General features: G+C 35.7%; 1 protein-coding gene across 3 annotated transcripts in view; it reads right to left on the bottom strand.

The window, feature by feature from the left end:
- Window positions 1-16529, bottom strand: part of USP37 (ubiquitin specific peptidase 37) — an 85769-nt gene that overhangs the window by 64477 nt on the left and 4763 nt on the right. Inside the window, exons 2-7 of one of the 3 annotated variants that reach the window (XM_045854320.1) lie at window positions 16277-16328; window positions 11632-11772; window positions 9078-9140; window positions 7306-7529; window positions 2780-2951; window positions 1560-1660 (exon numbers count right to left, since the gene is read on the bottom strand). In XM_045854320.1, the coding sequence (XP_045710276.1) occupies window positions 1560-1660; window positions 2780-2951; window positions 7306-7461 (429 nt within the window). In that variant the 5' untranslated portion in view covers window positions 7462-7529; window positions 9078-9140; window positions 11632-11772; window positions 16277-16328. Of the gene's footprint in view, window positions 1-1559; window positions 1661-2779; window positions 2952-7305; window positions 7530-9077; window positions 9141-11631; window positions 11773-16276; window positions 16429-16529 lie in introns of those variants that run through there. The other 2 variants (XM_045854328.1, XM_045854313.1) reach the window with 2 other exon arrangements.

Genomic DNA, 16529 nt, shown 5'->3' with positions numbered 1-16529 from the left:
TGTGGTTGCTTCTCATATGCCTCATACTGGGGACCTGGCCCACAACCCAGGCATGTGCCCTGAACAAGAATTGAACTGGTGACCCTTTGGTTCCCAGCCAGCACTGAATCCACTGAGCTACACCAGCCAGGACTGCCAACTACTTTTGATATGTTCAGTCAGTCACAGCACCTTTTCCATACACTGTACAGATCTTTTTTTGCATTTAAGTTGCATTTTTACCTTTCTTGAAATAATAAAGCATAATGTACAAAAAGATGTGTATTTTCTTCCATATACAATATTAAAATAGCTACATAGTATTTCACCAATTTTGTTGTTTTTCAAATGCACGCTGATATGACAGCTGTCACAATACAATCTAACAAAATTGTTTTGAATGAAGTTAAAGATAGCTAAGCACTACTAGAGCCATTTTATGGAAAAAAAAACCCACAAACTTTTTGGTGAACCCAATACTTACACATTTAAATATTCCAACAGTTTAAATTTCTACCTATAAATGGCTGAATCTCAAAGTAATTATGCTCAGTGAAAAAGCCAGACAGAAAATATTACACACTGATCCCATTTATAAAAACTCTAGAATATGCAAATTAATCTACAGTGACATAAAATAAATCAGCTTGGCTTAGGGATAAAAGCCAGAGAGGGAGAGAATTACAATTTACTGAAAGTCAATTATACTTCAACTAAAATGTTAAAAAAAAAAACAAAAACCCATCCTATAAAAAAATAAAATAAAATCTAATCCATTGCTTATCCCAGTAAACGGACTAGGTAATCACCTCTCTGCACAGCAGAACGGAATTCATCAGTTTTAAAGTTTCTCTTTATCCCTGGTTTCCCTTTGTAAAATAAATTAAGAGACACAGGACAGCTTAACTGCAATAGTGCACAACAAGTCTCATGGCTGGCTGAAAATAACTTATGAAAGAAAAACTACTTAAAAAGCAAACAGAAGACTTCAACAAGAGTCTGGTATCTTACTGTGTAGGGGCAAAGTTCACCAACGTAGAACAGACACAAAGGGCATCACAGAAGTAGTAGCAGCAAACACTGATCGGGTAGTTAGTATGTGGTACCATGGACTAAGAACTTCACATGCATTATCTCACAGCAACCACTAAAACATTATTGCTGTCTCAATTTTAAAGGTGGGTACTAAGACTCAGAATACTTAAGGAACTTCTCCAGTGACCCACAGCTAGTATCAGCACCAAGTCTCAACCCCACACTTAACTCCAAAGGTATGCTTTTAAACACTATACTGCAGTTCATAATGATGACCATGAGACGTCGAGCAAAGGTTAAACTGTGTTAAGTAAAACAGTATGTAAGAAGTGAAGAAATGAAACAAATTTTAGAAAGACTTCTATCAAAATAGCTAAATAGATTGATATAACTAAAATGGTAAATTTCAGGTATGTGGAAAATATCCTTGTGACAATGCCAGGATTACTAGGCATTACAGTCTAAATTCTACTTCTTGCAATTACCTCACAGAATGTCTATCATTATCATTTCTTTAAAAGCTAGGAAGATTCAAATGAACATACCTGATTGTCTGAGTAAGAAAGCTGCCTGTTGGTTTCCTTCTGTGAGGTCCTGCTGCCCAGAATAGCTCCGAAACTACCAGACCCCTGAGAAGGTTTCATGGCTAGTGCAAACACAAACAAAATACCCCAAATCACTTATTTTAATAGAGATTTGTCAATACGATTATATATTGAAGAAATAAAACAAGCACTTATTAGCCAATTCTTTCTGAATAAAAAAGTACATCTGCTCTAAATAGTAATTAAAATTTAGAGCTAGGAGTCTCAAGCAGAAAATTAAATAATGTGCAAAAAATTGGGAAGATGTAATAGAAGAAGAAAATTTTAAACGCAAAATAAAAATGCTTGAAATTCTGTGTCAATACTTGGTAATTAACACTACAGAAAAGTTAGTCAAAGTATCTATGGCATGAACACTGACACTGGATGCCAAGAAAACAAGGCAGACCCGTGACAAATGTATTTCCAACATGAATGCTCTAAAACATTCTCTGTAAGTTCACCATGCGGAATACATGGGTTCTATTCCAAAGAAATCAATGCTAGTTTAACAAACATGCAAGACATGGTATAAACATGAATTTGTAAAATACTTTTTTATACTTTAGTCAATTCCCACTAATGTTAATTGGGAATGTTTTAATTTTTAAAAATTGCTGAACATCCTTTCACATCTCTTACACTAATGGTACAATTTTAGTAGAATAAATTCCTCGGACTAAGAATTGCTGTTCAAGGATTCTCTGGTTAGGACTTGCGATACTATGCTGAATAGAAGTGAGAAAGGACATCCTTGCCTTGTTCCCGACTCTGGAAGAAAATCTTTTAGTTTTTCACCATTATGATATTAGTTGTAGGCTTTCATATATAGCATTTATAGTGTTGAGGTAGTTTATTCCTAGTTCATGAGTATACTTTATCCTGAAAGGGTGCTCAATCTTATCAAATGCTTTTTCTTCACTGAGATGATCATGGGGTTTTTGTCCTTTATTTTTAGTTGGCGTATTACATTGATTGAATTTTTCATATCTTCAACCATCCTTGCATTACAGAAATAAGTTCCACTTGGTCTTGTAATCCTTTTAACATGCTGTTGAATTTGGTCTGCTAGTATTCTGATGAGGATTTTTGCATAAATATTCACCAAGGATACTGGTCTAGAGTTTAGTAATATTTTTTTATAACTACTACTGTCAGACCTTGGGACAATTAGTGCTCACCTGCATTAAGTCTGTTTTGATGCACTGCATCTAGAAACAATCTCATTTCCTCTGCATCCTTACTTGGTACTTTGTCAATAGACAAGAAGCTGTTATCTTGTAGCGTTAACATTAAGCGGCTTTGTTTTGCTCCACTGGGTCGAAGCACCACGTTTTTAATGTTGTGACTTAGCTGATCAACACAAAAGAAAAAAGATCTTATCATTTAAAACATATGATAATGAAGTACATAATGTTATATAATGAATATTAAATTTTATAAACTTTATAAAAAGTAACTTTGTAAGTTACATTACTTACTCTTAACCACATTTTCCCCCAACCAAAAATAGTTCCCATTTCTTGACACATGTAATTTGAAGATTTCACTTTTAGGAATGGCAAATGTATAGTGTTAACATTTATTTTACATTGTAATCCTAGCAGTCTTGTTGTTATGGTAGCGAATTACATATTTTCAGGTATAGTTATAAAGTTTTAGAAACCAGTGAGTTAATGGCTATACCATCACCAGTTTAGAAAGCCATAGTGCATTAGAGGCTCTTTTTCTTTTAGACAAAAGTTTGTAAAATATCTAGCAAATGGTTTAAGTAGCTTAAATGTAAACAGTACATATTAATTCAAACCATAATCCTCAAAAGAATTCCACCACTCAAACACACAATGAAATAAAACTTTATCAGTATTCAAACGTCTGTTTTTCTTTTTTAACTAAGCACACTCATTTAGCTTTTATTCAATCACAAAGAACATAAGCACCCTGAAACTATGTTAGCTTACTTTTCCCATTCCCCAGAACTGGTTCAAACCTTGTCTTATATTTCTCCAGGTTCTGGATATGTACTATGAAGTGACAGCTTTTGTATTCTCTTGGCTGAAATTTTTCCAAGACTAAACTAATAAATCTTGCAGTTTCTTTATTATCTAAATGATTCCTGTCCATCAGGCATCCTTATTCTTTAACCCTCTCCCTCGGCAAGCATATACAAAGGTTTCTAAAGCTGCCTTTTGCTGAAGAAATACTCTTTGAACAGCGTAAAAAAGGAATAGCACTTCACAATTTTTAAAAAGATTTTATTTATTTGTTTTTAGAAAGAGGGCAAAGGAGGAAGAAAGAGAGTGAAAAAAAACATCAATGTGTGGTTGCCTCTCACATGCCCCCTACTGGGGACCTGGCCCACAACCCCAGCCTAATGCCCTGACTGGGAACTGAACCAGTGACCCTTTGGTTTCCAAGCTGGCGCTCAATCCTCTGACCCACACCAGCCAGGGCCTCGTAAATTTTTTAATTATGTAAGAATGAAAACACAGTTTTACCAGACTTAATTTATATTTAAAATTGAAGTGACATATAGGCCTTAAGTTCATACCCTTGAGTAGAAATTCTATGATAACACAATAACTAGTTTCAGAATCTTTAACTCCACAATATAAAAGAATTATTTAATATCAAAAGGGAAATAGATCACATAAACCCCTTACTTCAGTCAATATATCATTTTTTAAAAAATAAAAGCTAAACATAAGGAGAAACATTTGTTCATTAACAAACACAGTAAGAATAACCTTGAACTTGACCACTTCAATAACTGGAAAAACTATCTAGCACCGCAATTTTACTAACTACCCATATGGTGAGGTCTCCCAGTTCTTTCTCTAAGTGCACACCTCTCTGCCGGTGCTGTAGTCCTGTTCACCTAATACACACTGGACAGCAATATCTGAATGCCTGATACCTCAAACAACTCATCTCTCCCAGTCCCCAATCTTCCCCTCTGCTCCCTATCACAAAGGACAATAAAGGGACTGCCATCTACTCAAAAACCTGAGAATCTCCCCCAGACACTTTTTTCTCTCCCACTTCCCCTCAAATATAATGAGGTAAGCCTTCTTAAATCACTTCAAAACTATCCTTTCTTCCTCTAGCTTCTCACCGTCTTTTCCTTTGTTCAGGACTTTCATTCCTAATTTCCACTACCACAATAACCTCCTATGTGTCCTTCTTTTCCCACTATCTCTTGAAATAAAGTCATCTGCTTAGCCCTCAAATAAAAATGAACTTAAGATTCTTGGCTCCTTAGAATCTAAGCTCCCCTTAGGTATGACAAATAAAATATTTTAAGATCTGGTTCCTATCCAGCTCTTCAGCCCCTATTTCTGCTACTCTCTAATGTTCATTTATTTTAAACTAATTTTCTGGTTCTCTGAGTGTTGATTCCCACTTGCACATGTCTGTCCATGTACAGAAATCACGTCCACCATGTTTGGCAAATTCCTATTTATCCTCTGAATCCTCGGAGCATATATTACTTCCTTTATGTGTTACCCCAGTTATCTTTGAAATATATTTTTTATAATAAAAGTTTTTTTTTAATTTACTTTTTTTAATTTTTAAAATATTTTATTAATTTTTATAGAGAGGGGAAATATGGGAGGAGAGAGAGAAACATGATGTGTAAGAGAAACAGCAAGTTGCCTCTCCCATGCTGCTAACTGGAGACCTGTGACCCAGGCATGTGCCCTGACTGGGCATAGGACCAGCAACCTTTTGGTCCACAGGCCAGTGCCCAATCCACTGAGCCATACTGGCCAGGGCTAAAATTTACTTGTAATATAATTTAGTACAGGTGTACAACATAGTGATTAGACATTTATACACCTTACTAAGGGATCACAACAGTAAGTCTAGTACTATCTGTACCTCCACAGTTATGAGAGCATTATTGACTGACTACATTCCCTATGTTGTACTTTACATTCTGCGACTATTTTTCTAACTGGCAGTTTGTATTTCTTAAATCTCTCCATCTTTTTTTTACCTATCCTTCTATCTCCTTCCCATATGGCAACCATCAGTTTGTTCTCAACCATCAGTATCTATGAGTTTTTCTGTTTTGCTTTGTTGATTCATTTGTCTTTTTTAGATTACACATGTAAGTGAAATCGAATAGTATTTGCCTTTTCTTAACTTATTTTGCTTAATGTAATACCCTCTACATCCCAACTACATTGTAGGCAAATGGCAAGTTTCATTCTTTTCTACGGCTGAGTAACACTCTGTTGCACACATATGCACCACATCTCTTTGAAATATTTTTACAGCTGAGAATGTATCTGATTTTAAGTTCAAGAAGAAAAGTATTTCATTTAGCCCTACATCTTATCACAGTATCCTCCACAAAAGTCTGTAGGTGTTTAATGAATGCTCAATGCAAACTGATTGAGAAGTGAGATGAGGGTGGAATCACAGGTAGAACCATTATGCTCTTAAACATCTGTCTGCTTAAATATTTATATATGTACTGAGTGCTAATTTGGGCTGAGGACTGAAAAACCGAATCTCTATTTGGAAAAATATCTTTCATTGAATGGGCACTTAGTAGATATATGTATGTCAGAAATTGCTATTATTTCTATTACCCATGTCACCACTTCTAACCTATTTAAGAATATCTTGCCCAGACTGGTGTAGCTCAGTGGGATGAGCACAGGCCTGCTCAATCCAAAGGGTCACTGGTTCGATTCCCAGTCAGGTCATATGCCTAGGATGCAGGCCAGGTCCCTAGCAGAGGGTGTGCAAGAGGCAACCACACATTAATATCTCTCTCCCTCTCTTTCTCTCTCCCTTCCCCATAAAAACTAAATAAATAAAATCTTTTAAAAAAATCTTTAGTGCTTACAGCTTGTTTTGAATTTATCTATTGGGTCTTCCTATTCTCACCAGTAGACCCGCCACACCCCCAAAAAATCTGATACACAAAATCATAAGCAATTTATTTTCATAGTTGAAAAGCAAAGACAAATGGAAATTTTACCTCCACTCAGGTTCTCACACATAAAGTTTTATATATTGTTCTTTAATAGAGTAATTTAGAATGAATATACTTTAGTGTAATTTAATTAACAAATGCAGAAATTTAGAGTGCAGAAAAATTTAAGTAGAACATGTTCTTAAACTCAACTCATATCAAGATGAGTAGTTCTTAGCTGTACAAGATAAACAGTATAGAAGTGAAAATTAAATTATATATTTTTTGCAGTGATAAAGTAATGGGGTCTTCTAATAGCTTACAATCAGAAGAAAAAAGGTATAAAGATGACCTTAAATAATCATCCTTAAATGGTCCATACCACCACCACCCTGGCAGGATTATTTAGAAAGCAAACATTATGATAACACTAAGAAGTTCTATTAAAACACCAAATTTGACAAATCTATCATATGTTAAAGAAGAAAAAAAAGAATAGCTATAGTTATCCTAACGTGGTTTTTAAAATAGCTTAGATAGTATCCAAACTCAGTTCCTCTCATCTCCCTCCTGCCAGCTTTCTTCTCAATGATGATGACTACTTCCTCCTGCTCTTTATTATAGGTTATCTATAATGCTGCTGAATAATTTATAAAACATGAACATAATAGTATCAGTGTCCTGGAAATAAAAAATAAGAAAAATTAATCCAGTAGGAAGGCTACCAGGATAAAGGTTGTAATTAAAGATCTATTCCAAATTAAAATTTGGTAATACCTGAAATATCCTTGGAATTCCTCCAGTATTGTAGTGAACGACTAGGCTAACTTTATTCTCTTTTTCCACAATTTCAAAGGATCCTTCTTTCCATTTTGTAATCCCAGTCTGCATACTTCGAATTCTGATAGGACCATGTATCTTCAGAGGAGACATACTTTCTTTAAAAATAAATTGTTTCTAGCCAAATTGTAAAGCAAAAATATACCTTCACCTGACAGATTCTGAGAAAGAAAAATAAAATAAAAAGTTACAACTTACTGATTAAAAGTTTGAAAGAAAATATTTAATGAACTACTTTATATCCTTTTCTGCATTTCTGTAAGTCATATTTTATTAAATATACTCAAATTAGCTGGATGGCACAGGTAAGAAAGACAACTAAAGCAGTCACTGATGTTGAGTGTATGAATCGTACCAACATTTAGTTCTTCCGTACACATTCTCTTCTTTGCCATGCGTCCAGCACCTGCATCTATTATTACCTAAATGTTGCATTTTGTACCATTAACAAATCATATGGCTGCCACTAAAAGCATGCCAAATGGGACTGCTGAAGATTCCATTCTCAATGTGACCTACTTTTGCATTCCCTCATGAATGTTAAAGGGTCTCGAATTTCAAATATAAGTAAAAAATTTATCTTCAGTTAGCTGACTCCATTTCTTAGAATAGAGTTCCTCCCAAAATATCAAATCATATCACTAAGTAGTCTAAGCATATTCACATGTATAGAAGACATTAAAAGAATCCAAAACTGTAAGAATAATCAAATTAGTTTAACTTCTAGAATTATTTGAGAAGATCATTTACTTTCTAGGGAAAACTAGCAATAAAACCTCTCTCCCTAAGAATCACCTATCACGTATGTTTAATATTACCGTTCCTGGCAAGATGCTTTACCAATTTTATACATGACAAATATTCCAATTTCCCAAATGAACTTCTAACACTTAAAAATGGTTTACAACAATAGAAAGTCTAAGACTCTTCAAACTAACCTACCAAATGTCAACAAGTACAATTCTAGTAATATCACAATGCCACCAAACTGTGTATCATACAATACCTCCATGTACTTTCCAGATACCTTTATGATGAACTGCAAATTGAATCATCACAATGTTAAAACAAATTTTATTGACATTCTCTTCAAATCTCTAAAAATACTGCCTCTAACACAGATTCTTGTTTATAATAAATTAAAAATCATTAAGTTTTGCATCTGCCAAAACAGCTTAACTAGAAAAGCTTTAAAAAGTAGTATACCAAGGAAAAACACACTAGATCTAGTTATCAGGAATCATTTGTCACTTACTAATTTGTTACTTATCTTTTTTAACCCTTAGTTTTCTCAACTGTAAAATAGGAATAGCAAATGCCAGTGTTACAGAATTAAATAACACACATTAGGCACTCAACAGACCCCAGCCTTAATATGAATGAAATCATTGTCCACTTTCTAAATTTATTCCTTGTCTGCAATACCTCTTTCACCAAAGATGCAAGATAAATAAGTTAACAGGGGGTTACCAATTCAATTGTCTGTAGGGGCCTGGAAGGCTACACAAATGACTGAGGCCGGCAAAAAGATGAAAACTGCTATTCAAATTTAGCCAATTCTACAATGTGAAGACCGTACACCTAACATTGACAGATCATCTAATTAAAAAAAAAAAATGACATCTAAGTTTTTGGGTAAAACTGCTCATTTTTAATTATGAGCAATGAATTATGTTACTTTTAAAAACTAAAAATCAAACAAAACTCACCTGTAGACAGGGTACAGCCTGGGGACCACAGTTCAAGGTCTCTATATACTGTACATCAAATAACTAGGAATAAAATTGAAAAAGAGATGTAAAAACATCTCGAATAGTCATATACACTGTAAGTCCTCTATTACTATTTGCTTATCTCATTCCAGGATTTTCTTATCTCAAACTTTTTTGAGTGCCCACAGTGGTCAGATTTAGACAGTTTAATTTACTGAGTATATAAATGCATCGAAGTATTTTAATAGAGTCCACTACTGTTTATAGCCAGTCTGTTAACATGATACTTTGCTAAAACCAGTAACTACAGAATTTTGGGTCAGCAATGTGTTTGTAATACATTTTTTTCCTGGCAATGAATAATTTGGTGCTTCATTGTTTCCTTGAGATTTTTTTTTCCATTCTGTCTTTTAACATTGCCAATAATATGTGGCCCCTTCCCATCCCAGTTGCCCATGCCAGAAACAGGTGAGTTTTCTTTGACTACTCTGTTGATGATTAGTGGTATTGGATTGGAAATTGGAAGGTCAAGGTAGAGTACTATCAATTCTACCTCCATATACCTTCCAGACATCTTTATAATGAACTGCAGATCAAATCACATCATTTTCCTCCTTAGTATTATTCAATGACTCCCCATTGCCTTCACAATAAGAGGATATTAACATGATATAAACCTCCTTCATGATCCAGATCCTCATTTCTCTATTGCCAACAAGCTCTCCAAATCCAGCCATCTGAACTACTTGTAATTCCCCTAAAAAAGCCACATGTTCTCATGCCTCTATACCTTTACACACACTGGTCAATGTCTACAGGATTTTTATGTACTTTCCCCATCCCCATAATTTCTCTTCCTGTCTATAAAATCAAGGCTTAACTTAGATGTTCTCTTTTTTTAGAAGCCCTTCGTAGGTACCTTTCACTTTCCTCTCACCCACAGCCACACTGAGACTGTTTAATGTTTCTTTATTCTCCTGTTGTACCTTGTGCTTATTTCTAGTAGAGCATTTATCACATTGTATTATATAACTGTCTGTTTACCCTTTGTCTCTATCTAGACTCTGGTATTCAAAGACAGGGAATATGTTCTTTAATCTTCATATCCCCATTAGGACAGTGGCTGACATACAAGAAACAAACTCACTATTCAAGAATAATGAACAATAACAAACAAGAATAATGAACAAATCACTACTATCAATTTAATTCAGTTTGCTATGAAAATACACAACAGCAGATACTAGAACCATAAATCCTTTATATACGGTCAATATAGGGTTTTTACTCAGTTCTATACAAGAGTATCATTATTCAGTGTATTACATAACTCATCTTTTGAACACTTAAGTTTTTCTGTGTGCATCTGAAGTTTTCCAATAAATGCACAGATGTTTCCATATCTTAAGATTCAGTGAGAGAAAAATCATTTATGAAGAACAAGAATTAATATGCAATTACAGAATGCATTATTAAAACAAAAACATTAGTAAACTTGCCTAAACTGGAAATCATTTTATTCATTGCTCAATAAGGAAATTCCATTTTAAGAATTTTGTCAAATTACCTCACCTTTTAAACAATGTCATTATATGCCATGGTACCAAATTAAAAGGGAATAAAATAAAACCCCACTGTCTCAGTGTTTTCCTTATAGACCAAAAGTAAGTGAAGATGGTTGATCTTGAATTCCTCTAACAAAAATATACTTTTAAAAATTAGATTAACAAAAAAAAATTGAGGTAAAGAATTCAATATTCACTAGACTACATCAGAAATAACTTTACTGGTTACTTGTTTCTCTCTATATTAATTTCTCTTGATATAATTCTCAAACATTTGATGCAGAGTTTTGATTAAGTATGTAAAATTTTACTCCAGGTATTTAACATTTTCTTAACCCCTTTCAGCAAGCTCTCTTTCTTCAAAGAAAAAACAAAAACAAGAACCTGAAAGGTATACCACATAAAACTGGCAGAATCAATAAAATAAAACTTTCTCTTAATGCCCCAATTTAAATTTAGTCCATCACCTACTCTTGCACTACATGAATTAACTGTATCTATTTTTGTACATTCATCATATTTCCAGGGTTTTCCCTAATTAAGAGGAAAAAACTAAGTTTCTTTTTCAGTATTTAGCACAGTAATCACTAAACTTTCTATGAACCTAGGACAAAGGCAAGGATTCTCTGAACTCTGTAATGCTAATTCACTATCAAAGTGATATTAGGAAGATAAAATATAATAAAAACTGATGAGATATTCTCCTTTCCTTAAATTTTTTCACAATTATTAAAATTAATGTTCAACTTTGAGCATTCTACGAAAACACAGTAACACTGCCAAAAGTTTTTCTATACTCTGGACAGATATTTAGATGCTCATATTTTAGGTACTACTTTGAAAATACACTTATCCACAAGGGCATTTTGTGGTAAAGAAAGCATGCTACAGCATAAAACTGTTACTACAAAACAGAAGAAAAGTGTCAATTCTTGCCAGTATGCATACTCTTGGAAACATATATCTAAAATAAAAACATTACTTACTTTTCAGTGACTTTTACTGAAAAACTATATGCAGTAACAATTCGCCTTTATTCTGATGCTTGTGCCAAAGGCAATGCAATCTTCTTGGGGAACTACTCATATTCTGCAGCTATCCCAGTTCTCCGGAAGCCATCAGCTCAACTAAAGAAAATACAAGTGTGCCTTTTTAAAAGAATTCAATTCACAACATTAAAATTATTTTTAAAAGTGATCATTTATACAACAAAGATTCACCTTTTCTTTATTTAAATACCATGTAAAACATAATGCTCAAGATACACACATGCATAAGAAATAGAACTTGAGGGATCTGTGTGCAAATTGAGGAATTCAGGAAGAGCTGCACCTTTATCAATCCGTGTCTTTGTTTATCCCCGCTACATTTTGAAACTAAGAAGGCAGTGAAAAAGAACACATCCTTTGTTGACTTCATAAACATTGTTACATAATGTTGTCTTATGTCTTAAAACATTACTTTCACAAAACTGTTACACGTTTCAAAAGGTGGATAAACTTAGTTTTTACTTTTCTTTCAAAACTAACTTTATGGATTTGTTTCTCAAATTTAGGCACCTCTGAAATCTCTCACTGCCTTCTTGATAGCTGTAACATCAACTTTAAATTCATTTGTTCACAGTAAAAATTATTATTGAGCCACTCCAGTTTGATAGCACTGTGGTAGGGATACAAATGTGAAAATTATCCAGTCCATGCCCTCAAGAGTCCCCAGACTTCCCTACACTGTCCTTCCACCATCATTCAGGATAGATAAATAAATAAATAAATTTCTAAAAAAAACCTTAGCATCAACTTTCACTTCTCTCATTTATCTAAAATCCAGTCTTTTCATAACTACTACCCTAATTCAGAAACATCACTTTGCCACCATTCCTATCTAATATTTATTACTCAACATAAACTAAGCATAGTGCTAAGCACCATACGTGTATTTGTTTTCACAAAAATCCTAAAGGACAAGTATTTTATTATGTCTATTTATAGTTGAGGAAACTGGGGCTTAGAGAGATCAGGTAATTCATCCATGGTTACAGAGTCAGTAAGAGACAAAACTTTAACACCAGAACCTTTTTTAACTACCACCATATTGCATCCTCATCAATGAAAGTGGTTGTGGCAACCATTTTCCAGTCTCCTCATTTCTTCCATCCAATGAATCCTTTACCCTTTCTAAAAATCTACTCCTTTTGTCTCTTACCAAAGTATGCACTAGCTGTCTCCTTAACTTTCTCCCTAAAGGAGGGGGAGAGAGACAGGCAGGTCTGTCCTATCTTCTTTTGTACTCCTGCAACATAACAGGTACTTTGTTAAGTGCTAAATAGTTGCCACTGATGGGAGGGACATAGTTGCCATTGCTCCTCCCATTGATGTCCCTCCCAAACTTTTCTTTTTAAGTTTCATTTTATTGTGTTAAGAATACATAAGATCTATTCTCTCAACAAATTTTAAGTAATACAGTATTGTCAACTATAGATACAATGCTGTATAGCGTATCTCTAGAACTTACTCAACTGACACTTTCTCCCATTTTTAACAGTGCATCATTACCTATAAAATAAATTCAAATGCCCGTTTTACATTCATATGCTTCCTATGTTTTATTTTCTACTTCTCAATGAAAATCTTGTTTCACACAAAAATTACTAAATTTTAATATTTTCTTCCACATCCACCACCAAAAATTTACTTAAATATGACATTTTCCCTTATTTATGGGAACATCATCCTTACTGGTCTCATAGTTTAACCTGTTGTTAAATATATAAACCACTGCTCTGATTTCTAAGGGCTCTTTCCTAAAAAGATCAATAAAACAAATGCACAGAGATAAAATTAGTGTTGTGGCTGAAAAACAGAAGTTGACCTAAATAAAGTTTATCTCCAATTCAAACAATCTAAAAGCTGAGTGGTTTTATGCCATAAGCATGTAAAATCAACCAAAGCCAGGAAAACCCTTTGTTTTTCTTCTTTTGTGTCCTTTGATTTGTCTGCAGAGTGAATATTCAAATGACAAGAATATCATTAAGTTGGTGCTTCCAAACTTAATGGTTCCAAATGGTGCTTCTAAACTTAATATAAGACATGATGGTTCTTATAGCAAGCTCCAGCTTATTTATTCACTTAACAAATTTTTGAGAAATAAACATGAAAAAGTTACTAGCTTATATCCTGGTAGGTGACAGACTTTAATCACACAAGTAAATATATAGTTACAAGTTCTAAAAAATGATATAAAACACAGAGTGTGATAAGCGATTATAATACTGTACCTGATTTAAGACTTGGGAGTTAGAGGTTAGAAAGCATCAAGAGAAGGTTTCTCTGAGGGAGTACCACTTAAGCTGAAAACTGAAGAGTGAGTTATCTGAAGGATGGTCATGCTGGAGTAATCCAGGCAAATAGAACAAAATGTGCAAAGGCCCTGTGACAGAAAATAACTTGGTGTGACTGAAATGAACAGCAGTGTGACTGGAGTTTGGAGAGCGAAAAAGGAGGATGGTGCAAGATGAAGCTAGTAAAGCAGGGAAGAATCAGGTTATGCAGAATCTTCTAGACCCTTACAAAGACTGTGAATTTTACCCTAAATGTAATAAACACTCAATGATGGGATATCCACTGAAGGGTTTTAAGCAGAGAAATGACATGTAACGGTTGAATGGACAAGTGATGTGGTTGGTTTCAGTTTGGGGAGAACAGCGAAAGGAGCAAGAATGAAAGAAATCAGGGCAACCAAATAGGAAAGTACTGAAGTGATTTGGCTATAACAACAATTACAATAACAATTAATCCTTACTAGCTATTTACTGTGTGCCATGTGCTTACTACGGTTACCTTATTTAATCCTCATAATAATCCAATAAGGTGATGTTTGTTCCCATTTTACAGATGAGAATAGCGGCTACCAGTAACATTAAGTCCAGGTGAATGAGGATTGTGGCTTGAACTAGAAAAGTGATACTGAGAATGTAGAGAAATAGATTCAAGACATATACCGGAAATAAAATAAATAGAAGTTGAAGAGGATGTGAACACATGGGATGAGGGAGAAGAATGGCCTTTGGTGTCTAGCCTATGTTAGTGTGGATAAAAGGATATATCACTTAATGAAATGAGGTAATGGAGAAGAAAGAAGGTGGGTATGGAAAGATTAAGACTTTGGCTTTTAAACATGTTATATTTGAAATTTGTAAAAAAAAAAAATAACTAAGCTGAGATGTCAAGCAAACAGCACCTGTTTAGATCTTAAACTGAAAACAAAGGGAACAGGATGGAAATAAAAACTCTTAAGTCATCAATATATAGATAGAATTTAAAGCTTGGGGCATAAGGGGAAAAATAAAAAGAGAACAGAACGCGGGACCGAACCCGGATATTCACTTGTACCCCATCGTACTCTCATATGATTATTGACTACTTTGATTTCACCGGGCTTCGGTCCTCATTCAACTTTTACCTTTCAGCAAAATCCAACCCCACTGATTACTTCACCTCTTTCACAAGACTTGCATTCCTCCCTCCAGTTACTAAATGCCAAGAATCCCTCAGTGCTCCCTCTTAGGTCCCCTCGTTGTCCAGCACTGTACTCTGTTTAGGCAATTTCATCCACATCCATAGCTTTGGTTACCATCAATGCAACGTGGTAGAGGACATACATACACGTATCTGTATGTCCGGCCTAGAACTCTCCTCGGAGCCCCAACCCTTTATGGCCAACTGCCTACTCGACATCTTCTCTTTTTAAAATTTAAAAAAAAAATAAAAAAGTATTGATTTGAGAGAGAGAGAGGAAGGGGAAGAAGGGAGAGGGAGAGAGAGAGAAACATCTATTTGTTCTTCTACTTAAATTTGTGTATTCATTGGTTGTTTCTTTTATGTGTCCTGACCGGAGATCGAACCCGAAACCTTAGCGTATGCAGATGATGCTCTAACCAACTGAGCGAAGCGGCCAGGGCCTGGACGTCCTGTCTTAAATATTTCTTGGTCCAGTTAGGTATTTCCGAGATACTGTCACCCAGAAATGGACATTTACACCGAGCCCCATTTTTGAAAGAATTCCCTGAAAATCACCACAGGCCAACTCTAAAAACACAGGACTTTGTCATCAAGTATCATTTCCTTTCGCGGACCGGTAACTAAAACAGGTAAACTTGACAACCTGACCCGAAGGCTAGAGACGGGGAGAAACCAAATGCACGACAAAAATACAACTCATACCTTCTACTGAGGGATGGTTAGGAGAGAAAAGAAAGTGAAGAATGTCAAGAGCGTGGAAGAGTACTCTGTCCAAGGCCTGATGGATGTGCGGCAACCTAAGTTCCCTTTAGAGACAGCAGACCTTGTTAAGGGGCGAGTGGCGGTCGGCGACTGTCCCCAGCGAAACGCGGCAGGTTCGGGTCGCGGCTAGAGAGCGAGTGGCAGCCTAGACTAGGTCAAAGAAGGAAAGCCTAGGGGAAGACCCAAGTGCAGTACCGGTGGGGCCAGGGGAGCGCCAAGGGGACGAGGGCCGGGCTGAACAGCAGCGGCGAACTCCAGAAGAGTGAACGCCGAGTGGGCGGACCGCACGGGTCAGGGGGGAGGGGGCCTGAGGAAAACGGCTCAGTCGAAAAGCTCGCCGGGCCCGTCTTACCTGTGTTGGCGAGTCCGGAGCCCCGACAGGCCTGCTGGAACACGGAGTCCGCCTGGAAGGGGAGAAGAGGGGGCTAAGGAAGGAAGAGACTCCGAACACGAAGAGGAACAGCTCACTCCCCCGAATCAGGGTGAGCGGCTGATGGCGGGAACTGTGACCACACGCAAACACGCAACGCACGCACGCACCCTCGACGCGACCAAACGAGGCGCGTGCGCGAAAGCCTACAAACTCCGCCCTTCCACGCCCTCGC

Source organism: Phyllostomus hastatus, unplaced genomic scaffold, assembly GCF_019186645.2.
Source record: "Phyllostomus hastatus isolate PE091 unplaced genomic scaffold, TTU_PhHast_1.1 phas_contig_137, whole genome shotgun sequence".
NCBI lineage: Eukaryota > Metazoa > Chordata > Mammalia > Chiroptera > Phyllostomidae > Phyllostomus > Phyllostomus hastatus.
Note: the sequence above shows the minus strand (reverse complement) of the source record. Positions and strands in the feature narration are given on the sequence as shown.